The sequence below is a fragment of the Taudactylus pleione genome, unplaced genomic scaffold (genome assembly GCF_031769625.1).
Source record: "Taudactylus pleione unplaced genomic scaffold, aTauple2 ptg000229l, whole genome shotgun sequence".
NCBI classification, from domain to species: Eukaryota; Metazoa; Chordata; class Amphibia; order Anura; family Myobatrachidae; genus Taudactylus; species Taudactylus pleione.
This window is the reverse complement of record NW_028284631.1, coordinates 4,247,979-4,274,092: the sequence shown is the minus strand read 5'-3', so window position 1 is coordinate 4,274,092 and position 26,114 is coordinate 4,247,979. Positions and strand designations below refer to the sequence as shown.

At 43.2% G+C, this 26,114-nt stretch overlaps 1 protein-coding gene across 4 annotated transcripts in view; it reads right to left on the bottom strand.

Annotated features, from left to right (window-relative positions):
- SNED1 (sushi, nidogen and EGF like domains 1) overlaps nucleotides 1-26,114 on the bottom strand; it is a 185,456-nt gene that overhangs the window by 91,720 nt on the left and 67,622 nt on the right. For 2 of the 4 annotated variants that reach the window (XM_088479238.1, XM_088479239.1), the window contains exons 5-16: nucleotides 24,465-24,590; nucleotides 24,185-24,298; nucleotides 20,496-20,609; nucleotides 18,545-18,658; nucleotides 17,687-17,800; nucleotides 17,334-17,447; nucleotides 12,793-12,906; nucleotides 12,161-12,274; nucleotides 9,219-9,332; nucleotides 7,179-7,292; nucleotides 3,174-3,287; nucleotides 1,698-1,814 (exon numbers count right to left, since the gene is read on the bottom strand). In XM_088479238.1, the coding sequence (XP_088335364.1) occupies nucleotides 1,698-1,814; nucleotides 3,174-3,287; nucleotides 7,179-7,292; nucleotides 9,219-9,332; nucleotides 12,161-12,274; nucleotides 12,793-12,906; nucleotides 17,334-17,447; nucleotides 17,687-17,800; nucleotides 18,545-18,658; nucleotides 20,496-20,609; nucleotides 24,185-24,298; nucleotides 24,465-24,590 (1,383 nt within the window). The remainder of the gene's footprint in view (nucleotides 1-1,697; nucleotides 1,815-3,173; nucleotides 3,288-7,178; nucleotides 7,293-9,218; nucleotides 9,333-12,160; nucleotides 12,275-12,792; nucleotides 12,907-17,333; nucleotides 17,448-17,686; nucleotides 17,801-18,544; nucleotides 18,659-20,495; nucleotides 20,610-24,184; nucleotides 24,299-24,464; nucleotides 24,591-26,114) is intronic. The other 2 variants (XM_088479241.1, XM_088479240.1) reach the window with 2 other exon arrangements.

Here is a 26,114-nt window from a genome sequence, read left to right as displayed (position 1 = left end):
TGGTTCCATCAGTCTGATAAATCTCTAGTAAATGTAGGCATTAGATTAGAGCAAGGGTGGGGAACCTTTCTTCTGCCGAGGGCCATTTTGATATACTGTATATAACATTATTTGCGGGCCTGGTTCAGGCCATGTCCCCTCCATGTGAAGTCACACAGGGGCGGGGCCACAATCGCCGGTGATTACAACAATGCCTAGAGCATCCTGAGGATGCTCCGGGGAGCTGTAAGGGCAGTGGTGTTACCGTCTGAAGCATCCAGGTGGCACTGCTGCATAGATTCTGGCTGCAGTGTGCCACTCTAGGCACCCTGCTAGCCAAATGAGGCTAGCAGAAAAAAGCTCAGAGGGCCAAACAAAATGATTCCGAGGGCCTTATAAGGCCCCCAGGCAAGAGGTTCCCCATCCCTGGATTAGATGACACAAGGACACACGCAGAGGAAATAATGGGCAATGCATGAATGATCAGAGATGGGGTGGGGGGGTTGCCGATATCATCTTAGTATCAGTCTTACTTTCGTGGTTTACAGATTATTATTTTTTTTGTGCATACATTTTTATACATTTTTCAAATATAAGAAAAATACAAACAACCAATCAAATAGGCAATTACACCTATACTTGCATCCTAACATAATAGAATTCCAATATTTACGAACAGATAAGTATAGAAATTGGTCCCTCACAAAGACCATGGCATATAACAAAATATACACATATAAATACAATACAATATATACATAACTAAAATACACTAATATAAACTAAAACTACTACTAAAATAAATTATAAAATAAATAAATAAAATATAGTAGAAGTCTGACGATGAGATGTACTACACACAGCCAAATATCAATACTGTTAACATACATAAATACAGAAAACTTAATGGAATAAAAACAAGGAATGAATGAAACCTAACATGAAAACATGCTCCATCTAGGAACATTGGGCTTGGTTTACGTATTTAATTAATTTCTGTTAGCTGGTCGTGATATGGAGTTTTTTCTCTCAACAAATGGCACTGAGGAATTTATGGGATGTAGTCAGCATCCCGGCGTGCAGGATACTGATGGTCTGAATACCGACGCCGAAATCCAGACTGGTCGGGATCCCGGAACCAGTATCCCGACCGCCGGCATCCCGAAGGTAAGTATTGGGGTGTTAGGGGGAGGTTAGGTAGCGGGGTTAGGCATTAGGGGGAGGGTTAGGGTTAGGCACCGGGGAGGGAGTGTTAGGATTAGGGTGAGGGGTGGGGGGGGGAGTTTAAATAGGCACTAGGGGGAGAGGTTAGGTTTAAGCACCAGGGAGGGAGTGTTTGGCTTAGAGTGTGGGGAGGGGGCGGTAAGATTTAGGCACTAGGGGGGAAAGGGTTAGGGTTGGTGTTAGAAAAATACTCACCGCTGTTTTCTATGGGTGTCGGGATTCTGGCTGTCGGGATGCCCCTGTCGGTATTCTGAACAGCGGCATCCCGACAGCTGGGATTTTATACCCAAATGGAAATTTATGTATGACTTCTAGTGGTCTGTCTTTTCAACATTCCACATATCCTTGAAGCAATTGTTTTGAGCCAAGCCTTTATTGTCTGGGCAGATGCTGGTCTCTATCTCACCAGTAGTATAGACATTTCTTTTCAAACAGTGAACAAATACAATAATTCTAAATATAAGAACAATCCAGCTCAGAAGTATTAATCTTACCTGTCTCACAGTGTTTCCCAGTGAATCCCCTTGTACACATACAGATATAGGCAACAACACCCAGGTCCTTGCACACTGCCCCATTCAGACAAGGTGATGAAGAACAAGGTCGGATTTCTAGGAAAAGGTAACAGGAAGATGCTGATTACTATTATTAGTTTAGTGAGCAGTATTGTAAGAAAACTTCCTTAAGCACAGTGTACACATTGATAAAGTAGGATAGAATACCAGCTTTGGTAAATTTTTAAATGAAATTTATTTTAGCTCTATAGAATTTAGGGGAAGGAAACGGAGGAACCCTGAATTGTGCCTACATATAGAATCCTTTATTAGTCTGCAGCATGGGAACATGTGACTTGCTGCGCAGTTTGTTGTACGCATCTATGCGGCCACACAGCCCCTATTCATCTGCTTGTTGATGTAGCCGCCATCATTAGCAGTACGCACAATCGTCAGCCCTATACCTGCCGGGTGGGAGAGATTCGCGTGATATCAAACGGAACTCTGCACAGTCCGCAGTTCCGCTTACATGCCCATGACAAAGCCCTCTGTCACATCAGCTGTCGTGCCTATGTACCATGGTCACCCAGAAACACTCCTTCAGCTGAAATTGGAATATTGCTTTTTATTATCATTTTAGGTTTATTATAAGAGTGAGAGAACATCAGGGCTGTCTTTATTAAATACCAGACACTTGGTGTGTTTGACGGATTTTTGTTGCATTGTTCGAAGACCTGAGTATCATTTGAGTGGTGCAAAATGCATCCCAATAAAAGTATAGGATGATACATGGCTATGCGAAAATAGCAGCTAACCCTTCTGCAAGAAGAAAGGACACCCCCTAAACATGTACAAGCGTCACCATTATAAACTCTATCTCAAAATTCAATCTTGTTTTTGCTCTGACCCAAAACTATACATCCATGTATGTTTACTCCATACTCATCTTCTCCCATTAGCTAGTGCAAACTTCTGCTCTCCTGTATGTCTGCAAGTACCAGAACTTATCCATGTACTAAACAGATCCCCAGAATATCATACATTGTGTTTCAGCCTCTCTATGCTTCATAAACAAGGCTGAAAGTGGTTCTCAGTTACACGTGCTCTGCAATGCTGTGTTAAGATTCCCCATTAGAGTATTCTTTGTTCCTGCAGTTTAGAAGTTCCAACAATCTGGGACACCACTTATTATCAATTCAGCCTACTTCCTCTATGTGTTAATAGTCCATCTCGCTGAACAATATCCCAGGCAGAATGTACAGTATACGCAGTCATTCCATGCTTATGGCTACATCAGTGTGACCCGAAGGACGCAGTAAATAAATAACACAGATATATATGTTTTGCATTAGTTAAAGGTATTGTTTTAATCAATAATATGAACCTTCCAAAGATAATAAAAAAATGACTATTCTCTTTGGGCACATGTAATGTACATACATGATCACCTGTAACGTATATACATGATCACCTCACCTGTCTCACAGCGCTCTCCGGTGTATCCACGTGTACACACACAGCTGTAAGTATAGCCCAGATCTTTGCACAGTCCCCCATTCAGGCAAGGAGACGATGAGCAGGGTCTGACCTCTGAGTGAAAAAAACAAATAAACTGAAACCTAGTTGAGTACGGAGCCACAGCGTTGTCCAGGCTTGCTGTTATTATTAGACACAAAGCAGCTGATGCGAAGTTGGAGGCATATGTGTATGTAAACAAAACAATCTCTAAAGAGCCATATTTACAGCCAAAGGTTGTGGCGCAGGCATCTAACAATTCATCCAGCTCTGCGCAACTGGCATACAGTGCCTTGCACAAGTATTCACCCCCCCTTTGCATTTTTCATGTTTTGTTGCCTCACAACCTGGAATTAAAATGGATTGTATGAAGGTGTGCATCATTTAATTCACAGAACATGCCTACAACTGTGAAGTTCTGTTTTTTTAATATTGTGAATCAAACAACATTTAGGACAACATAACAGAAAACTTCAGCGTGCATAACTATTCACCCCCCTAAAGTCAGTACTTTGTCGAGCCACCTTTTGCGGCAATTACAGCAGTAAGTGTGGAACAGCGGAGGTGACCAGGCTTATCCACTTGCCGTGACTTTCCAGCTCCGGCTTGTGGCAACGGTACAGGTGAGAGCATATATACACCAGGCTCTCTATTTTGAGGAGATTTTATACATCCTTGTACATGAACCTTTTGTCGGAGATTCCACTAAATTCTCTGGCAAGTATACACTGGGAGACTGTTATTTACAGCTTTAAAAATCAGCTGATACGAGACTCTCTCTTTTTAGATTAATACAGGTGGATTGTATATTAATGATACAAGAGTATGTTGGTTCTTGTTTTTAATGTTTAAGCGCATATACACCTACATATATTTGATGGGATGCAATCGGGAAACCAGCTGACATGATCCTGACAGCCGGCTTCCCGACTGCTTTATCCCGGCGTGGGTTAAATGACAGGCGGGAGACAGGCGCCCGGCATCCCGATCAAAGGGACGCCGGGTGCCGCGAGCGGACAGCCGTGGGGGGGGGGGTAGGCTTAGCGCACCCTGGGGGACTTAGGGTTAGGCACACCCCCCCCCCCCGGGGAGGGTTAGGCTAGGGGGAGGGAGGGTTAGGCACCCCCCCCCAGAGGGACTTAGGTTTAGGCAGCGGGGATGGGGGGGGTTAGGCACTTGGGGGGAGGTTGGGGTTAGGCACCCCTAAGGAGGGTTAGGGTTAGGTTAGTTATCACTTACCTGAGGACGATCGGGATTGCCAGCGCTGTCGGGCTGCCGCTGCCGGCGGTATTTCATACCGATTCCATATTTAACTGCAGTCAATCTATTTAATTGTTATATATCCAATAAATTCTTTGTATTAGCACATTGGCATTGGTATATTCAATTTGTTAATATTTTTTATACTGGTATATATCCTAGCACAGACCCTTCAAACAATCCTTTTTTCTTGCAATCCAATTAGGGGATAAATAGGCAGGAATCCCCTGTTTTTGGGTCAGCAGCTGAGGATATCGGAGACTCTGATGCTTGGCTAATTAGCGCACCTGGTTCTCTTAATTTAGTTTCAAATCACAGGCAGACTGAAACAGATTTTGCTCAAGAATATCCCTGTATTTAGCACCATCCATCTTTCCCTCGACTCAAATCAGTTTCCCAGTCCCTGCTGCTGAAAAACATCCCCACAGCATGATGCTGCCACCACCCTGTTTCACTGTGGGGATGGTGTTCTTGGAGTGATGGGATGTGTTGGGTTTGCGCCAGACATAGCGTTTTCCTTGGTGGCCGAAAAGTTCAATTTTAGTCTCATCTGACCAGAGCACCTTCCTCCATACAATTGGGGAGTCGCCCACATGCCTTTTGGCAAACTCAAATTGTGTCTCCTTATTTTTATCACTAAGTAATGGCTTTTTTCTGGCCACTCTTCCATAAAGCCCAGCTCTATGGAATGTACGGCTTATTGTGGTCACATGCACAGATACACCAGTCTCTGCTGTGGAACTCTGCAGCTCTTTCAGGGTTACCTTTGGTCTCTGTGCTGCCTCTCTGATTAATGCCCTTCTTGCCCGGTCTGTGAGTTTTGGTGGGCGGCCCTCTCTTGGCAGGTTTGTTGTGGTACCATGTTCCCTTCCCTCCATTTGATGATGATGGATTTGATGGTGCTCCGAGGGATCATCAAAGATTTGGATATTTTTATATAACCCAACCCAGAATTGTACTTCTCAACAACTTTGTCCCTGAGGTGTTTGGAGAGCTCCTTGGTCTTCATGGTGTGATGCCTCTTACTTAGTGGTGTTGCAGCCTCTGGGGCCTTTCAGAAAAGGTGTGTTTATACTGACAGATCATGTGACACTTAGATTTCACACAGGTGGACTTCATTTCACTAATTATGTGACTTCTGAAGGTAATTGGTTGCACCAGAACTTTTGAGGGGCTTCATAGCAAAGGGGGTGATTACATATGCACATGCCAAGTTTCAGAATTGTATTTACAAAGATTCTTTTTTTATATATATTTTTCTCATTTCACTTCACCAAATTAGGCTATTTTGTGCAGATCCATGACATAAAATTCAGATTAAAAAAAATAAAATAAATTACAGATTGTAATGTAACAAAAAAGGTAAAAAGCCAAGGGGGTGAACACTTTTGCAAGGCACTGTACATGCCAGGTTTACGCAGAGCAAATGTACAACCAGATACAATTATACACAGTGCCAGGTCACATGCTCAAGAAAAGTGTTTTTACCAATTGTTTTGATATTCAAAAACACATTCGCTTAAGTTTGAATTGATAAGAAAAATATAGACTAAAACAGGTCTAATCTTCCTCATCATGTACGAATGAAAGTAGCAAAAAATGTGTGCTAAAATATGTTTACACAATCATACAATATAGTCAGGAGCACCTATCAGCTTCGGAGGTGAATCTGCAATCAGCAGCGCTTAGCTAGTGCAGGTGACAGTCGTCATCATCATTAAGTGACAGGTATATACAGTATGCTTCTCTGTGCCTCAGCTCGTGATTATGCAAACAAGTCCTTCCTGTACGTAGTCTGTGCCACACTTCATCTCTCCAAGCGTATGAGAGCGCAAGTACCAATCTGCATAGACTTAGGCATACTCCTATTTTCGTGGGCGTGCAGTACAAATTTACGTACTTTACCAGCCCTTCAGCTGCTGGATCTCATCTGGCATCACTAATGACTGTTGGCGCCACCAAAATATGACACCTACACAAGTCAAATACAGCCATCTGCAGCCTGCATATATATTGACATGTCTGATGATGGTCCAATCAATTCTAATCACTCTGGCTGTGTAAATTTTGGTACATATAGCTGTTTTACACAACCAAATACTCTATTGACAATATCACAATAATTTCCTCTACAGCACTTCAAAACCTCTCACCCAGTGCAATCACTACCTTATGGATCTGTGCTGATATTTCCAAGTAGAACAGACCCTTATATATGCTGAGTAGAATGTAAGAAATTACACTTGGAATACATCAACTGGAATATGCTTTGTGTACTAACATAATAGAAATGTTCCATAGTGTCCTCCCACTACCAGGAAATACTGGCACTAGTAGTGAGAAAGCACTCACGGTGAATCTTCCTATACACACACAGCTATATTTATCACCTAGGTCTTTACACATTCCACCATTCAGGCAAGGAGACGAAGAACAAGGTAGGATCACTAGAAACAGACAGGAAAAATTAAATATACAACAAATAGGAGAAAAAGATAGAGATATACCAATAAGATATAGGTCTACTCACAATTCAGGAAATAGAAATATCCATACAAGAGATGATGGTATAAGTCTTTATACTCACAACACTTAGCTGTACAGTTATGTTGTAACATACTAGAAATCATACATAAGAAAGCACCAGTGTATTAGCGTACGTCTGTGCTTTCTTATAGAACACAGCAGAGGTAATGGTGATCTCACCTGTCTCACAGCGCTCCCCAGTGAAACCCCGTGTACACACGCAGCTATAGCTATCAACCAGGTCTTTGCAAATTCCCATATTAAGGCAAGGGGAGGATGAACAGGGTCTGACCTCTAGGAAAAGAAGGAAACACATAGACAACTGAAGATGATGAACCAGCTGCTACTGTAAGGGAACATTTTTTTATTTTTTATTAAACATTTTGTGAGACAAACAAGGAAAAAATCATGTAATAGAAAATGGGTAACATTAAAGGTCTCAGCAGGAGAACTGTAAACAAGAATGGACGGAGGAGAGGGAGAGAGAAAATCAAGGTCAACAAATCACGATAAAGAAGCAGAAAAACCACAGTAAAGTTGACAGACAGGCGATGTGGGACAATGACACGTCGTTGCTGACTGATCAGACGCCTGTTCCCAGGCACACCTTGTTTGTTTTTTTTTGGTTCGCAGAAGCAACAATTAACATTAATAACTAAGGGCCGAATTCAATTCAATGCGATGATGAATAGCCACGGGAGGGAGCTCCCGCAGCTATTCAATACACCTCGCTGTTTGCCCTGTCGGGAATTCTCGCGACTTAACCTGGATGTTAAGGCGCGATAACTGGTATTCTCTGACTAAAGTGCCGGGCACGTGTCTGTTAGCGCCGCACTAAGCCGTAAACAGCTGCGCACCCGGCACTTTTGTCAAATTTCTCTTTGCATCCCCAGGGGGTGCGAGAAGAAATCCTTTAGCAGTCCAAACAGCGCAGTGTATTGAATAACTGCAGGAGCTCCCTTGTGTGGATATTCATCATCGCACTGAATTGAATTCGGCCCAATGTTAGTTACTATTAATACACGTGTGATAGAATATATGATCGAAAATTACCTATTTTAGAAACTATATAGTGAGAGATACAGTCTTACCAATGTGTAGCCATACACTAAACAAAGTGGAGGCAGACATTCTGAACAATTATTCAGCCTATTGCTTCCCTAGAAGTCAGCCAGTGACACTGAGCACCAGGCATTGTGTGTAGGTGACATGTGTACAATGAGGCTAAGGAATTGCAATTAGTCATAAGGGGGATGTCCATCTCTTTACATAACCCCACTTATCCTATCTATCTGCAGTGCTCATCTGCTCTGGGTAAACGTCTATACAATGGTCTTGCAGATCATTAGATTCATAACCTCTTGGTGGGATATATTAAGAGTGTGTACACACCCATGGTCAAGTTTTATCTCAAGAAAACTCAGTCTGCGCACGCGTACTATTTCTCCTGGCAGTGAAGCCTGAAAGGCTGCTGCCGGGGTCCCCATTGCCGGCAATCTTAGATTACCACTGTTTGTTGAATACTGAAAGAATGACATAAACCCTTTAGCAAGTGCTGAATCGTATCATTGTTAAATGGGGACCTAAGTTCTCAGATGTGTTTATTTGAACAAAAACTAACATGACATTATCACACGACTAGACAGATATAATCTAGGCAGAGATGTATATTTCTGTCAAAAAACACTGAAGGAAGTAATAAAGACAGCCGAGCATTTGACATAAAGTTATATCACTAGTAACTCATCTCTTCAAAGTCCAATACTGGATTTGCGCACTGGAAATCCCTCTACCCTCTGTTGTAAGAATGACAGAGGTTTGAAGCCAGGGACCATAGATGTTCTGGATAAACTTACCCTCCCTGCAGTTGTATAATGACTGAATCTCCATTCCTGTCTGGAGAATCAGCCATTAGACAAGTTTCTCACAAATACCAGGGAACTCGGGCATTAGACTCTTAATGTTCTGACATTTGGGTGGAGGAATCCGATTTGTGAACATCTTTAAATCTTTTTCTGCTCATCAATCTGATCAATATGTCAAAGAATGCAGAAAATTGTTACATAAAAAAAATAAATCAGCAAATAGACGTCATGATCAATAGATATAAAAAACGGATATAGAACAAATACTGATTTGGAGGTGGCTGAAACGTATCATCGTCTGACACATGTGGGTTCAGGTAGAAGACTGGAAGTTTGTTGAAAGAACATTTGTCACCTGTCTCACAGTGTCTTCCGGTAAATCTGTGGCCACACAGACACTTGTAACTGCCAGCCAGGTCCTTACAGGTCGCATCATTCAAGCAGGGCATGGAGTAACAGGGTCTAATCTCTGGGGAACAGACAAAGAAGCAGCACAAGAAACAAAATAAACACGTAGAAAAACTCACTCACTAAGTAGAGGTGTAACAAGAAGTCATAATTGGAATTAACTACAGCACCACAAAACATGTCTAAAACTTGGCATTATCAGCTACATAAGCTACTATTAATAACCTTAAAGCTACAAACATTTCAAAGTGAATGAAGAATCTCAACGAAAATGTGATGCTAAGTATAGCTTAGTATGGTAAGTGTACCTGTGATGTATTATACCATGTCTATGGTAGTTCCCATCACATTACAGTTTTTAGACTACCAGTAACCTGGTTGAAAAAGAAAGAAAATAATAAGGAGTGTTTGCTTATGCCAGCGACTTAGCGCTTCAATGGATGTCAGTCTGAACAATAGTGTGTGTGTAATCTGTCCCTTTTCTCTAGTACAATCAGGAGCCCAATGCTTGAGGCTGTCATTCATGTGTGCTGTAGGCACCAGGGCAGGGTAGCAAGCAGTGAAGAATTGTAACCTAGGGAACGGCTCCACTTTTATTTCTGCTTTTTTAATTCAAAGTCTGTGAAACATAGATTCCTCCACCAGGTACACTCAGGAGAGAGACAGTGGGAAGTGCACTCAGTGTTATGTACCCTATCCCAAGCAGCCATCTGCTCCACACTAAGACATTAGCCTACAGCACTGACATAGAGAAGGTACATGGCAGTGGTCCGGATTACCTAGCTAACCGCCCAACCCACCTGAGATTCACTAGGAACATGGTGGGGATAAGGGAGGGATTTTTTGTCTTACAGGCTTGAAAAGAGGGCAACACATGGAACATTAGAGGATTAAACCTGCTGAATATCTGATGCATTTCTGCACTAAAGGAAGGAAAGAAAAAATATATGATTATACATCAGCTGGGACGCTGGTACTGAATTCAGCTCCTATATATTATCTGCAGCACCTGCCCATTCTGATGCCACATTCACTACACACCTGGCATAGCTAGCCTCCCATACGGGTCTTCACCAGGAACAATGGGGACAAAGGGCAGCCAACTAAATTGGAAAACCCCTTAATATATGAGGGGAGGATAATTAGTTCTTCTCTTTTAAAAAAATTCGGCATCCACAAATTTTCAGCAAATTAAAATGCAAGAGAAGATCACATTAATATAATACATAAAGTGGAAATGGCACTTAGGTAGTACATGGTTCATATAACCTCGTAGTATGTAATGCATAGGATGAGAGTCCAATACTTTGATACCTGTCTTACAGCGTGCTTACACAACCAGATGTAGTGATCTCCCTTATCTACACAGAACACACACACAGACATGGAGCAGAGTAGCAGGGTCTTATCTCTGGGATAAAGTAAATACCCTCAATTAAAGCAGACTAGAATACCTCCAGTGAATATAACAGCCATACATTCATCCCTGCTATGCCATCAAGACAAGTTTCTCCTGGGTTGACAAGATGATTGTATGTAGCTATTTTGCCAACTCAAAAGTTTTCATCACTGTTTGCTATATGAATGCTGAGTAATCTAGAAATGATAATGTTAAACCCTGGACTGATAGGCAAAATTCATGTATAGGTTGTGCAGGGTTACACAGTGCAGCTAGTCAGTGTGCAGTTATGAGATTAAGCATGTGACTATTTTTGGATTGCTATGTTTACTGCGTAGCTCGCAAGCTTACAACACATAGGAAAAATAGGAGTATGGTATATAAGGTGTGCCACATATTGCCTATTGGTCCAGCCAGATTACAATAGAAAAAAATACTTCATACGCTATCAGTCCAGTCACAGAACAATGTGGTTTGGGGTTAGTAAATTGTTTCAGCATAGGAAGAGAATAGGGGTTATATTTACTGTGCATTGGCTTTTCATAGTGGCGGTTCTGGCTGGAGGATTTAGAAGGGCAGTAATATTAAAAGCAAAACACTCTAGGCCTTTGCCCTTTAAAATCCCGCTGCCATTGTCATAACCGCTTACAAGCGCTAGCTGTGAGAAGCTGCCACTTAGTAAATATACCCGACTGTTAAGTCTTGTGTGACCTGTGCAGTGTGGTGGTAATCGGGTACAATACTGGGGAGGTTATGTGGGTGGATCCGGAATTGGTAAGCTTGCCTGAAGAGGTGAGTTTTCTGCAAATGTTGAAATGGTTGGAATCCGGGTTGAGTTGGGAGAATTTTGAGACAGATGGAGATGTAGGTTGATGCTGTTTTGTTGATAGCTTTGTAGGTTAGTGAGTGAAAATAATGTTGGATTCTGTAAAACACAACAACCGGTGTAGGGAGCAACAGCAGAATATATGGAGTGTAATATTAACCTAGCTGTCGCATTCTAAAGCGTATAGTGAATGCAGAAGATAATGAGTGCAAGGATTAAAGTTCTCAGATGTATTAACATAGGATCTGGAGACAAGTTGGATGTGGGGAACAAAGGACATATCGTAGTCACACATGACACCTAAACAGAAAGGTAATTGGTAGGGCTTTTGTCCATTAGTGGCTAGATGAAAGACTGAGCTAGAATACATACAGTTAGGCGTCATCCGCATTGAGGTGATACAGAAACCCAAAGGAGCTCATTCGTTTTCCAAGAGAATTTCCCAAGTTTTCCAAAACATGTACATGGTATAATTGCCATAGAAGGTATAAAGCACACTTCCCACTACATTAAACTTTTATAACGTCCTATGAATACTCTATAATACTCTGTAATAATGTACATTTAACAAACATTACATATAACACACATCTTGCCTTCACAGCTTCCCTAGGTCCAATAGAAACATGATAATATACAAATTTTCTTCCCATTTCTCTCTCACCGGTCTCACAGTGTCTCCCGGTAAATCTGTGACTGCAGGAACAGCTGTATGTATCACCTACATCCTCACACATCCCCCCGTTCAGACACGGCGATGAGGAGCAGGGTGTGATCTCTGGCAGATGAGACAAAAGAAATGACAACAGAATAACAACCCTACCATAGTTAGCAGTCATCTATATTGTTACAGCACAGCGATCTGAATAAGTATTGACAGAGCATTAAAACACACTCCATAAGTAGTCTACACAATATAGCACAGGACATACGGGCTGATTAGATCCACCGTTTGTGTAGAAAAGATGCACCAATGGACGTACAGTACATTGGTCGCCCCATCCGACCTCCGAGCAATTCTATGGTTACTCAGATTGTCTGTCGCATTGCGGTCAGGCCCACAGTCTTCTCATTGCTTAACACATACTATATTATAGAGTCACCATCTCTGAATGTCAATGAGTGGAATTTGCTTTGTTTGTGCACATTCATTTTCAAGGAAAATTTAGTTTGGCCCATTTTAATGTTAACACTAGGGTCCATGTGATTTAAAGAGCTAAAAGTCCAGTTAAAGCTAAGAGGGCATATAATAATTCATTGACCCCCATGACAAGAGATATCCAGAACTTAGCTCACCTGTCTCACACCACCTGCCAGTGAATCTGCGCAGGCACAGGCAGCTGTAAGTAGAGCCCACATCCTCGCAGAGCCCTCCGTTTAGACAAGGAGATGAAGAGCAGGGTCGGAGCTCTGAGGGCAAAACAAGAACAGCTGATTAACTGACCAGCGGCATCTTAAAACCAATCACTACATACAGTAGATATTACACAATCCCCATGGGTTGGACTGTAATAGACGCCAATTTTCCAAAAATGTTGCATCTCTGGCAGGTTGCAATGGGTTTATGTAACAGAGTAAAACTCGCCAGAAAGCCGATATGTGGGATTTACACCGCACACCAACAGCAGCTTGGTTTCTGGGAAAATCACCACAATTCGCATTGACTTATAAGTCGCCGCAAATCTAGATTCTATTACATTACGCCCATGTTTCTCCAAAAACAGAAGGGTAAAGGGCAGTATTAATAGGTGGGACCACAGAACCCTGATGTTTAAACCCTCTATAGATAAAGGGGTTGGCACAAATGTGTGCTGACAGTGATGACGGCTACTTTCACAAGTGTATGGATAGGGGTGGTGCAGCCGCATAGATGTGGCCAACTCGGAGTACAGGTGGATATCTGCAAATTCAGCAAATTGTGTGTGACTCAGGCCCGTACTACGCAGTATTTGCAATTATTGGACTCCCGCAGCCTAACCCTAACCCCCCCACCCTCATGTAGCCCAACATTAACCCTCCCGCTAGTGCCTAAACTTAACCGTAATACTAACTGTGGGCATCGCAGCCGCCGAGATTCTGAGCTCCGGGATGTCGACTACACCCTGGAGTGACAGTTCAATCTCAAGTAAGAAAAAAGCTGTTGCACAGTCACATATGTGTAGTTTAACAGGGAACAGCTGCATAGCATAGTCCTAGAATATGTCAGATCTCCCGTTACCCCGGGAGTGTAGGCAAAGATCTCAGAACTCCGAGACCCCACCCCACCACGAAGCGCTGGACTGCACTTGCCTGACGCAGGGCCTGATTTGGAGATGGATGCAATGTCAATGCTGGACGCAGTGTAAGGATTTTATGACGCTGTGCTTGTGTCACAGCCACACTGCGCAAAGGAAGCGATGAATTAGCGATTGTGGTCACAGAGAGGATTTCTTTTCATAGCGAGTGACTGGTTTCTGGGCAGCTGTACATACCCCGGTGAATTAGGAGAGCCGCTCTGAGACACAGAGGTGTAATGTGAAGCCAAGGCGCCTGGTGCATGCCTATGTAATGACCCCCACCACCCCAAATGAATTTCACCACAGAGATCATGATTAGCATGTTAGGCTTGTTTGAAGGGGGAAGAACGAATCATAAGTTGTCTACCCTCTACTGATGTATAAGACATGTACAAATTATTGTTTAATCAGTCTTATATTTTATACATTTTATATGAGACAAATCCATATACCCATTATGACACTATAGGTTGTACTTTTACATTCCCAAACCTAAAACTAGGACCTTGCAAAATATAAGTTGTAGGACTTATGTCATTGCCCATTGCTCCTAATATGCTATCTCACTACTCAACATGCACCTTTTATGCCATCAGATCCCTACACGTGGCCTTTTTATGCCATCAGACTCCTTTACTTGCCTCATTTATGCCAATATACTATTCCACAAGCCCCTCTTAGGCCTACAAGACACTCACAAGTTCGATGTGCGATCAATGCTTCTATTATGTTCCCGCTTTGTATGAGAGTGGTGGATGTCGGACGCCTGGGCCTTTGCATATTTTCGCGAGTACGGTACATATGGATTTGCAGTAGCCAGCGTGATTTGCGTCTGTCTCTGAATCAGACCCTCAGTCTAATGACACGCAGGTCTAAGCAGCCGATGATGCCTTTTCAGAGCCAGAGAAATATCATCTCTCCCCTTTGAGTTATGGATATGATGGTCTTGCAATCTCGCGCAAGCCCTGTGCGAGTAACAAATACTGTACATTCCTAGATGTCCTGAATATAGCGGTTTCCCAATCAATGCTAATTAAACTAAACTTCTAAATAGGAAGTACCTGAATGAAAATAAAATGGTACAGACAATGCAGCAGCAAATGGTAATTCCTCATTATCACTGCATAACCATTTACTGCGGTAATGTCTGGTTTTAATGTCAGTGAGATTAGAGTTTAGACCATCCCATTCGTTGTTTTCTAACTTGTGTTCTTTAGGATATTATATACTTATATGTGTTCATGCTGATTAATTGCATCATACATATAAAGCATCTACTAGTACCACTGTGTTCACACAATACATTGGGGCTGATTCAGAGGTGGAAGGAGACGCAACCGTGGCTGTGTCTATGGGCGATTGCCCATCTGTGACTTTATGCAAATGCCGCTAAAAAGTGCTTGCCTGGTGTACACCAGTGTGTCCACATGTGCCAGGCCTGAGACGCCCACTGTCAGCTTCTGTAGGTGCTGAAATACCGACTGGCACCATCAAAACTTGCATCTGGCCTATGTACGCAACCACTTTCACCAACATGCCCGCGACACTGAAATAATGCTTCCAGAGGACGGACCATCTCTGTGCGTGCACTAAGCCACCTCACAGTCACCACCCATCACTTCTCCAAGACCTTTCTGATACCGTGCACCTCAATGGCAACAGCGAGTACAATCTGCGTAATGCATGCGCCGTAGTCATTTTTAGGGAATTACGCACACGTGCCGCAGCAGAAAGTCGCTAAACTACATTAACATCGGCATTGCGTGCAGCTCTGAATCAGGCCCATTGTCCCATATATTTAGGTTTCTTCACTACACTAAGAAACAAGTGCTTCCTATGTAAGATATTCATTAACTCGGTGTGTTACACTATAGGTCATGTGCTGGGAAATAATACCTGACGGTCACCTCCTCCTATCATTTTGCAATGACAATGTGATGAGCAGTAAATGAATGTGCAAGGGCTCTTCCAGCTATATCACCCAGCTGCACTGGGGCATGAGTTCCTGTCTATGCCAGGTTTTGGGGCATTCAAATCTGGCAAAGTACCTGATTGAAAGATGGAGATCAAATTAATGGATGTGCCCTTTATTCAGAAGGCGCCTATGACCCAGAGTCTTACATATTTTATGGGCCCGCTACACACTTGCATGATATCGGCCTGATTTGGCCAAATCGGAATGACAAATCGGGCATATTGTGCAGGGTGTATGCCCGATTTGCGCACTCCCGCGGTCGCATGTGATATTGTGTGATTGGCCATGCTGCACGGCCAATCAAATTGCGTGTAAATTCCATCCTGGCAGGCAGCAGAGCCGGTGAGGAACATCTGATATTCAGAATAATAAGTCTAGAAATAAAAATTTGTTTAATTGATTTTGTGTGTGAAAACACAAATAAATTTGGCAGGGGTCTTAAACTCCTTAATAGCAGATGCCGTCTGAGATACCTCGTTAAGCCCTCCAACAAACTCATAACAATGAAATGATAAAAACACGACACAAGAACTTGGCATTTAACATTTTTCATTTATTGATAACAGCATAAAGAGGAGATAGATAATAAATGGTAGCAGGAAATAGAGTGCGGGCAGATCACTGTCAGACTATCAGGCCTAACAATCCTACAGAGACCTCAAAAAGATGACAAAGAAGCGGCAGCAGCGAATGGTCTCCCCAAAGCCTTTGTATTGTGCCTAATGACAGAGACCCATAGAGTAGTCTCTTATTCACTTGTGTTATAGGGGAAGGCGTCATAGATAGCGTGCGGGCACAGGGAATATAGTGTACACTGACGAAAAGCTTGCTTCTGACAAATGAAATCCGTAACAGGACAAGCTCACAGGAGCCTGCGCCTACAGAGTCCTGCCCGGCCACTCCTGCCTGAGTTTCCCCTAATGACAGATAGGATGGGAGCTACTGCGGCAGGGCATTTGCAGCAGCCACAACTCTGGCCATATAAGTGACACGGTCTGCTGCGCTGCTCAGTAACGGAGAGCAGAATGGGCCGCATCTGCAATAATGATGTTACAATCTCCTCGTTCCTAGTGGGTGGTCTGGGGCACACCCGGGCCACCCCATAGTTTTGCCAATATATGACTGATCCTGTCCATTAGACCATCGGCTCATCTGGTATTTGCCAGTAGAGTCAGATGGTCAGTCCGGCCCTGGATACAATACAATATAGTTTTCAGACAGTACTAGAACAGTTTGTATTTAAGATACTTTTGTTGATATTATTTATATGTTAAAAATGTATTAGAAATGTGTCATTTAAAAGTACGGATGGAAGACACCCATAATAGTTCACATTTACTATAAATACATTTGGGTCCTCCTCCCTCTAAAATCTAGCACTATCTCCTAGTTTAGACTGATTGTTTAGACGGATGCTAAACAATCAGTCTCATTCTTCACAGAGACATCAGTCATCCAGTGGAAACTATGGACACTGAAATATGTGGTTAATGGCACAAAGGCTGAGACTGTGAAAGTGGCCAGCCATGGGTCAACTAGAAATGTATTAGCACCCCACAGCTCAAGTAGCACACTGCTTTACTCACCTGACTCGCAGTTCAGCCCAGTAAATCCGCGAGTACACAGGCAACTGTAGGTATCATCCAGCTCTTCACATGTTGCCCCATTCCTACAGGGAGCTGAGGAGCAGGGTCTGATCTCTGGAAGCAGATGAAGATAAAGTGACAATACTTTTAACTGGACAAATGCGAGCAAACATCAGCAGTATTAAGCTCTATCGCCAAGGGCAAAGCTGAATGTAGGACTTCTAATTGAATTTCTCACTGCACTTTACCCATGTTAACAGCATGTGTGAGGCAACTCCCATTTAATTGAATCTCCCCCAGGACTCTTTCTAATCAGAATCAAAGAAACTTAAAATTGAATCTCAGATACTTACTGTCCTCACACTTTGGTCCGGTAAACCATGATGTACAGGAACACGTGTAATTAATACCCATTTCTACGCAACTTCCCCCATTCAAGCAGGGACCTGAGGAACAAGGTCTGATTTCTGGAAACAAAACAAAAAAGTTTTAGACGCAATCATATGAGCGAGAGAATATGAGAGAGAGAAAATATGAGAGAGAGAGAGAGAGAGAATAAGAGAGAGAGAGAGAGAATACGAGAGAGAGAGAGAGAGAATGAGAGAGAGAGAATATGAGAGAGAGAGAGAGAGAATACGAGAGAGAGAATATGAGAGAGAGAGAGAATACGAGAGAGAGAGAGAATATGAGAGAGAGAATATGAGAGAGAGAGAAGCAGAAGAATAAGTTCAGCAGAAGGATAAGTTCAATGGGCGTGATTCAGAGATGGACGCAATACCAAAGTGTATGCAGTTGAGTGATTATCAGTGATTGATGCATGTGTCTGAGTCACACTGCGCATCCATCTCATTTCATTACTGTTGTCACCCGCAGTGAGCATTTATTCACAAAGTGATTGACAGGCAGGGACTGTTTGTGGACGGCAACGGGAAGGGTGATGACCTAAACATAGGCGTGTTGAGACTGTTATCGGGGCGTGCCTCAGCCTGTGACTGCGATCCCATACACAGTAAAAATGGCGTCTCAGTTCCGGCGGTTACTCAGGACTCTCATAATCGACTGATCTGTGACCGATGCTGGGTCTTTGTACACAATCGCTTGGATTTGCGGCTGCAATATTTGCATCTCTTCGCACAGCTGCCGCGTACAAATTTGCAGCAGCATTGGCGTACAGTGCATCTCTGAATCAGGCCCAATGTCTGTACACTCACCTGTTTCACAATGTGCTCCAGTGTATGGCAACATGCACAGACAGCGGTATGTATCCCCGAGATCCTCACAGACTCCTCCATATAGGCAAGGGGAAGAAGAACACGGTCTAAGCTCTGAAAATCAGAAACAAAGCGGTAGTAGTTACCAATGTGTTCTTATGTCTCCTACAGGTCATATGACTGTGACTACTATGGTAAAGGGGTATAAGCCATATCCAATTGCTGAACGACATACTGTATATGCCACTATGTGCTACAACCCATAAACAAGACAGTGTACATAGAGTGAGAGCATACTGTACATCTTCATATCTACACACATATCTGTAGTGCACAGTCTGGAAATCGTCATGCATGTCTTACATCTGTGCATTAGCAACTGCAAAAGTGATCTTAATAGATTTTCCATCAGTAAGAGGCTTTTTATTGCAGATGAGGATGGAGTGAGATTTAGAAGGTATTTTAATAACGCACGTGCTGCTGCAAACAGCGGAAGAAGCCATGTTGTGGGCTAAAGCTGTGAATGCAGCCTGTCCATGTGCACTTTTACACACACACTGACAAACCATTTCATATTGTAAGTCATCAACAGAATATAGAATAAATATTGTGCAGATGACAAATATATTCTACTGTTTAGTTGCCTTGAGATTATGATGCATTGCAGTGGTTCTCAACTCTAGCCATCATGTACCCAGCAACAGATCATGTTTTCAGGATTTCGGTCTCTGAAAGCAAGTGAGATAATTAAAGATGCAAAAAAATATATTAACTCACCTATGCATGATTAACCACTTGCCTGGCTCTTTCCCTGACACAGTTGCATCTGATGCAACATTGTCAGAGGAGCCTGCCGGCAGCTACTTAAAGCCAACCTTGCTAGCAGCTGCCAGGCTCAGCCTACCAGGCCAGTCCCTCAGTTGCCGCAGCAACTGTCCCCAGCCTCTTCCTGCCAGGCAGACAGTGGGCCTGATTCAGAGCCGGACGCTCTTTAAGAGCGCTCGATCTGAATCATGGTGATTTTTTTGGAGGGGTTGCGGCCTCCTGGCCGCTTGCTAAGCTGTGGGTGACCACCCACAGCTTTTGCGAGCGGCCAGGTGATGGTCGCGACCATTGGAGCTTGAAACGAGACCCTTGTGGTAGGGTCTCGTCCGTCGCAAGCCCCAGAGAGCTTCCTGCTCTAACAGGAACGCCTCCGTTTGTGTAGCCACCCCCCTCCCCGCCTACAAAACGGGGCGAGCTGTCGATCAACATCGACAGCCGCCCCTTTTGTAGTGAGTCCCGTAGCAAGAAGATTCCTCTCTCGCTCCGGGGCATGCAAATGTGCGCAGTACACCACCATCGACCCGCTTGTGAGCGTTATGCGCTCGCGAGCGGGTCTGAATCAGGCCCCGTGTACAGAAGGGGGGTCAATCTAAGAAGGATTGCCCACATGCGGCCGCTGGAAGACAGACAGTCTTCCTGCAGCCCAAGCTCAGGGAGATCAGGGAAACTGCAGCTTCCCTTCTCTCCCCTGGCTACAGGCGCTGCCAGGGGCTGGTTGTGACAGGAAATCCTGATAGGACCAGCTTAAGTTGCTGACTGCACTGCAGCAGCCCCGTCTCCCTATTCTCTCCCCCTCCCACCCAGCAGTGATTGATGGATCATCTGTATAAGACATTTTTTTTTAAAAATCTTCCCAAAAATTCTTGCTTTTTTTTAAATGATCAAATTATGTAAATTATTCAGTATAATTTCATTAACAAATCTGCATATTTGTTAATAAAATTATACTGGGTTTAAATAGCTCTTATTTCCATAATTTGATAATATAAAAAACAATATTAGCCAGTTAAGTGGTTACAGAAATCCATAAAACATGAACTGTTGGTGGCACTAGAGGTCTGGAGGACCGGTGGTGTATTGGATCCCGCCAGCCCACCTACTTTCAGTAGTGACGGATGCTCCTTACCTGTCTCACAGCTCTGCCCCGTGTATCTGGGATGACACTGGCACACGGCAATCCCATTATTAACCTGGCAAACGCCTCCGTTCCAACAGGCCTTATCAGTGCAGGGCGATACCTCTAGGATAAACAGGACATGCAGGGACTAAACTGCCATAAATCCCTTTAATGTCAGAGACACATGGAAAGCTCCAATGCATCAGAACTTGCACAAGTGACAGAATATCATACAGCAGTTAGCTTGGTCTGACAGGACAGCAAAATATTTGCCCTTGTGCAAGGCTACCCCACCTTTGTATCTCCTACGACAACAATTCTACTTAGAACATTGTTTGTTTTTTCTGCAGTAATTGATTCAAATACGTCAGCATCAACCAGACATGTCCAACAATATCTACAGTCGTGTAACTTGTAAGCCAGTGTGCTTGCATATGAAAAAGATGTTGTATACAAACAACTAATGAAATTCTGACAGACATTTTTTATAGTACTGTTTAATATAAGAAAACAATTCTGATTAGATGCTGTATGTTGCTATAGGTTACGGCATCTTCTTCCTGTGCAGGTTACTGCACCAGGAAGCAAACATCTGATCGGTTGCTGTAGGTTACAGCATCTATTTCCTGTGCACCAATTGTCATAAATGTCCCCAAGCGGGTAGAGGACTGCACCCCCAAATCATCAATCTAATTTATCCTATCCTTACGTAAGCAGATTATGATACCCTTCTATAATTTAACCACTACCCCTGGCATGAATTTCAGCAACACTTTATAGCTGGAGCTCTTTGAAAGTTACTGGTTTTGTTTACCTACCTTAAACCCTGATATTTACCATATTTTGCACAGATGCTTTGTGTAACATATTGCAACATTTTGATCTTTGTCAAATATATAATAATATCACCTGCAAGAAGGGTTGGATAGTTTCTTAAAATTTTTTTAGAATCTTGGCGTCAGCCTCAGCCTCAGTGCTCGAAGTGTGCCAGTATAAAGCGGTATGGCATCGACTTTGAGCACTATAAGCATTGTATAAGGGGCACTACTATTGTGTAGCTTAATGCGTATAATGGGTACTACGGTAGGGTACACTACACTGATGAGTGGCCATCCCCCATTTTTCGTCACACGTATAAGTACAACCTTAGTTTTTCCATACCCTCACTTCGACCACTGGTCAGCCTAAATATTTAGGCGGAAAGTCTGAAAACATTTATATTATATTATAGAGTATCCACTAATCGTCTATATTCATATCCATCACCTGCTTTACAAGGAGCTCACCCCACTAATAGACATTACATCCCTCCAACCCACCTAAAGCTACGCTATGACAACCTCAATCCTTTCACTCGTGTCCCCTTTCAAGTCTATTCTCTGAGCTTCCTCCCATTGCCCTCACCATCATTACTGCCCACTCAGCTCATTGCTCCACTCATCATACTCTTCCCTATATAAGCCCTACTAACATGGCCCCTGTCCCCCCTTATCATCACCCTGCCCTCATCATCTCTCTACCATTATAATTATAAGCAACTCATCCCTTCCACCAAGATATCAATAACCACCATCATCCTGTTTAAATCCACCCAATACTCTAACTTTAACCCCTGCTTCTTGTATTATCAATAACTCCAATCCTCCCACAATTTAACCTGAAATCCCACCATTAGACTCCCCATCCATTACTTATTAACATTTCTCACAGTCAGCACCATGGAACCCCAGCAATTCCGTGTGTCTTCAAACACAGGTGCAGCAGTGCCAAATTCTGTGTACAGTCAGTATGGGATCAGATGTGACCTATATGTGGCCATCCTGTGTACAATCAGTATAGAATCAAATGTGACCTATATGTGGCCATTCTGTGTACTTATTCAGTATAGAATCAGATGTGACCTATATGTGGCCATTCAAATGTGACCTATATGTGGCTATCCTATGTACAATCAGTATAGAATCAAATGTGACCTATATGTGGCCATTCTGTGTACTTATTCAGTATAGAATCAGATGTGACCTATATGTGGCCATTCTGTGTACAGTCAGTATAGAATCAGATGTGACCTATATGTGGCCATTCTGTATACAGTCAGTATAGAATCAGATGTGACCTATATGTGGCCATTCTGTATACAGTCAGTATGGGATCAGATGTGACCTATGGGGGTCATTCAGAGTTGGTCGCAAGCACTGAGCGCTCGCAACCGACTCGATGTTGCCCCACTGGGCATGCGCACGATGGAGCCGGCTCCGTCGTGCGCATGCGCGAGACCCGGCTAGCGACGGACGCTCCGTCGCTAGGGGTCTCGCAGCAGACGGGGCGAGCTGTCGATGGTGAGTGGGTAGCTTCCTGCTCGATCAGAGCAGGAAGCTCCCTGGGGCTTACGAGTGCCCAGACCCAACCTTAGGGTCTGGTCGTAAGCCCCGATGGTCGCGATGGTCTTGACCATCGCGACCATCACCCATGTCGGTCGCTAGAGCTGTGGGAGTTAACCCACAGCTTAGCGATCGACAAGGAGGCGGTCGTTCAGGATGCAAGCGGCCGCCCTGATTCAGTGTGACCGCTTGCAACTAACGACCGCCTCCGAATGAGGTCCAATATGTGGCCATTCTGTATACAGTCAGTATGGGATCAGATGTGACCTATATGAGGCCATTCTGTTTACGAACAGTATAGGATCAGATGTGACCTATATGTGGCCATTCTGTGTACAATCAGCATAGAATCAGATGTGACCTATACGTGGCCATTCTGTGTACAGTCAGTATGGGATCAGATGTGACTTGTATGTGGCCATTCTGTGTACAGTCAGTATGGGATCAGATGTGACCTATATGTGGCCATTCTGTGTACAGTCAGTATAGAATCAGATGTAACTTATATGTGGCCATTCTGTGTACAGTCAGTATAGGATCAGATGTGACCTATATATGGCCATTCTGTATACAGTCAGTATGGGATCAGATGTGACCTATATGTGGCCATTCTGTGTACAGTCAGTATGGGATCAGATGAGACCTATATGTAGCCATTCTGTGTACAGTCAGTATGGGATCAGATGTGACCTATATTTGGCCATTCTGTGTACAGTCAGTATGGGATCAGATGTGACCTATGTAGCCATTCTGTATAGAATCAGATGTGACCTATATGTAGCCATTCTGTATATGGTCAGTATAGGATCAGATGTGACCTATATGTGGCCATTCTGTGTACAGTCAGTATGGGATCAGATGTGACCTGTATGTAGCCATTCTGTATAGAGTCAGTATAGGATCAGATGTGACCTATATGTAGCCATTCTGTATATGGTCAGTATAGGATCAGATGTGACCTAAAGGTGGCCATTCTGTGTACAGTCAGTATGGGATCAGATGTGACCTAAAAGTGGCCATTCTGTGTACAGTCAGTATGGGATCAGATATGACCTATATGTGGCCATTCTGTATACAGTCAGTATAGGATCAGATGTGACCTATATGTGGCCATTCTGTATATAGTCAGTATAGGATCATATATGACCTATATGTGGCCATTTTGTCCACGGTCAGATCTCACAGAACATATAAACTTTCCAATCCGAAATGTAAAGTAGAAAATAATATAAAAACCCTGAATGATACTCATAAAATGATAATAGGAGGACAAAATACATTTATCTCTCCTTAATTAAGAACCTGCCCTGAAATTACCTGTCTCACACAATGGGCCGGTAAATTCTGGCAAACACAAACAAGAGAAGGAGCCGGGTTTATCCACACAGGAGCCATCGTTCTGACAGGGCTGAGAGAAACACCTCCCCATGTCTGAAAGGCATACAGGACAGATTCAGAAGAAAGATAATAACTGCTTAGTGTTTGTTTTGTATTATTACATGTCTTAAATGGCATTGTGGTTATACTGCAGTGTATGATGTCCCAGTGCACAACGTTACAGCAGCAATTATGGAGAAATAATGTAGAATTGCGTTACCAATTTGACAGTGCTTTCCATTGAAGCCGCTAAGACAAGAACACGTATAGGAAGGATTCCCGGTGACACAGTCATCGATACAGCGGCCACCATTGCGGCAGGGGCGCAGGGTCCAGCACACAGAGGCTGCAACACATTTTATTTTAGTCTCACAGGGTGCATATATGAAAAACACAAAATCGGCATCAATGCACCTACTATTACCTACATCTCAAATATTTTGAAAGTTTCCTTTATAATTATGTTCATTGTATGTTTTCCATGAAATCCTCCGTGATAATATCCCCAATTAATAATTAAAATGTTTTTCTAATCTCTGTTATTAACTGTTCTGTTGCCTTCTGGTGGAAAAAGAAGCTTATACTGTATTTCTAACTTATCAACCGAAGCTGGAAACGACAGCTCACATGCATTAATTCTATTTGCTCTCCGTACTCCTATTACTAAAACAGTATTTTGCAGAAAGTTACACTTGTTTTAATTTTCACTTTGCTGAAACAATGCTGTAATTGTAACACTCCAAAAACAGCTAGATTCTTCCTGCTGTAGAGAAGTTTGAATGATGTTTTATAAACCCAATTATTATTATTTTATTTATTTATTTGAGTGGACATTTCCTTTTATAAGATATATCGAATGTTTCAATATTACTACGCTGTTTGGTAGAGAAAAAGAGCACCTTGCCACTCGTATGTATATTTGTTTTCCAATGAATTCAATGTCAAATATTTGGAGACCGATGTTTGGTACCTTGGCACGTGCTGAAGTCAATATTTACTTGTTGGCAGATTCCAGAATTCCCAACAATGGAACACAACATTCTGTGTTAGTGGGCAGTAATGTGTTACCCAGATGTGCGGGACTTCTAAGGATTAGCATCGTTTTAAGACATGGGCACAAGGCCCTCTGTCTAGAAGTTGAAGCCCTCAGACCCTGTTATCACTGTTTAAATATGATCTCATTGCTTTTTAGCGGTCTTATATTGCTGATATTTATATTTGTACTTGAGCTAATTGATTTGATAATATATTCTGTTTTAATTACATAGTTTTGTGTCTAAATATAGTTCTGAACTATACATGCTGTCAGACCACCACAATCTCCTCGCTTCTGAACAAGTCACCACCATTCACTCTCTTCTACACACGTCACCACAATCTCCTCGCTTCTGAACACGTCACCACCATCCGCTCTCTTCTACACACGTCACCACCATCCCCTCTCTTCTACACACGTCACCACCATCCCCTCTCTTCTACACACGTCACCACCATCCCCTCTCTTCTACACAGTCACCACCATTCCCTCTCTTCTATACACGTCACCACCATACCCACTCTTCTATACACGTCACCACCATCCCCTCTCTTCGACACACGTTACCACCATCCCCTCTCTTCTACGCACGTCACCACCACCCCCACTCTTCTACACACGTCACCACCATCCCCTCTCTTCTACACACGTCACCACCATCCGCTCTCTCCTACACACGTCACCACCATCCCCACTCTTCTACACACGTCACCGCCATCCCCTCTCTTCTACACACGTCACCGCCATCCGCTCTCTCCTACACACGTCACCACCATCCCCTTTCTACACACGTCACCGCCATCTCCTCTCTTCTATACATGTCACCACCATCCC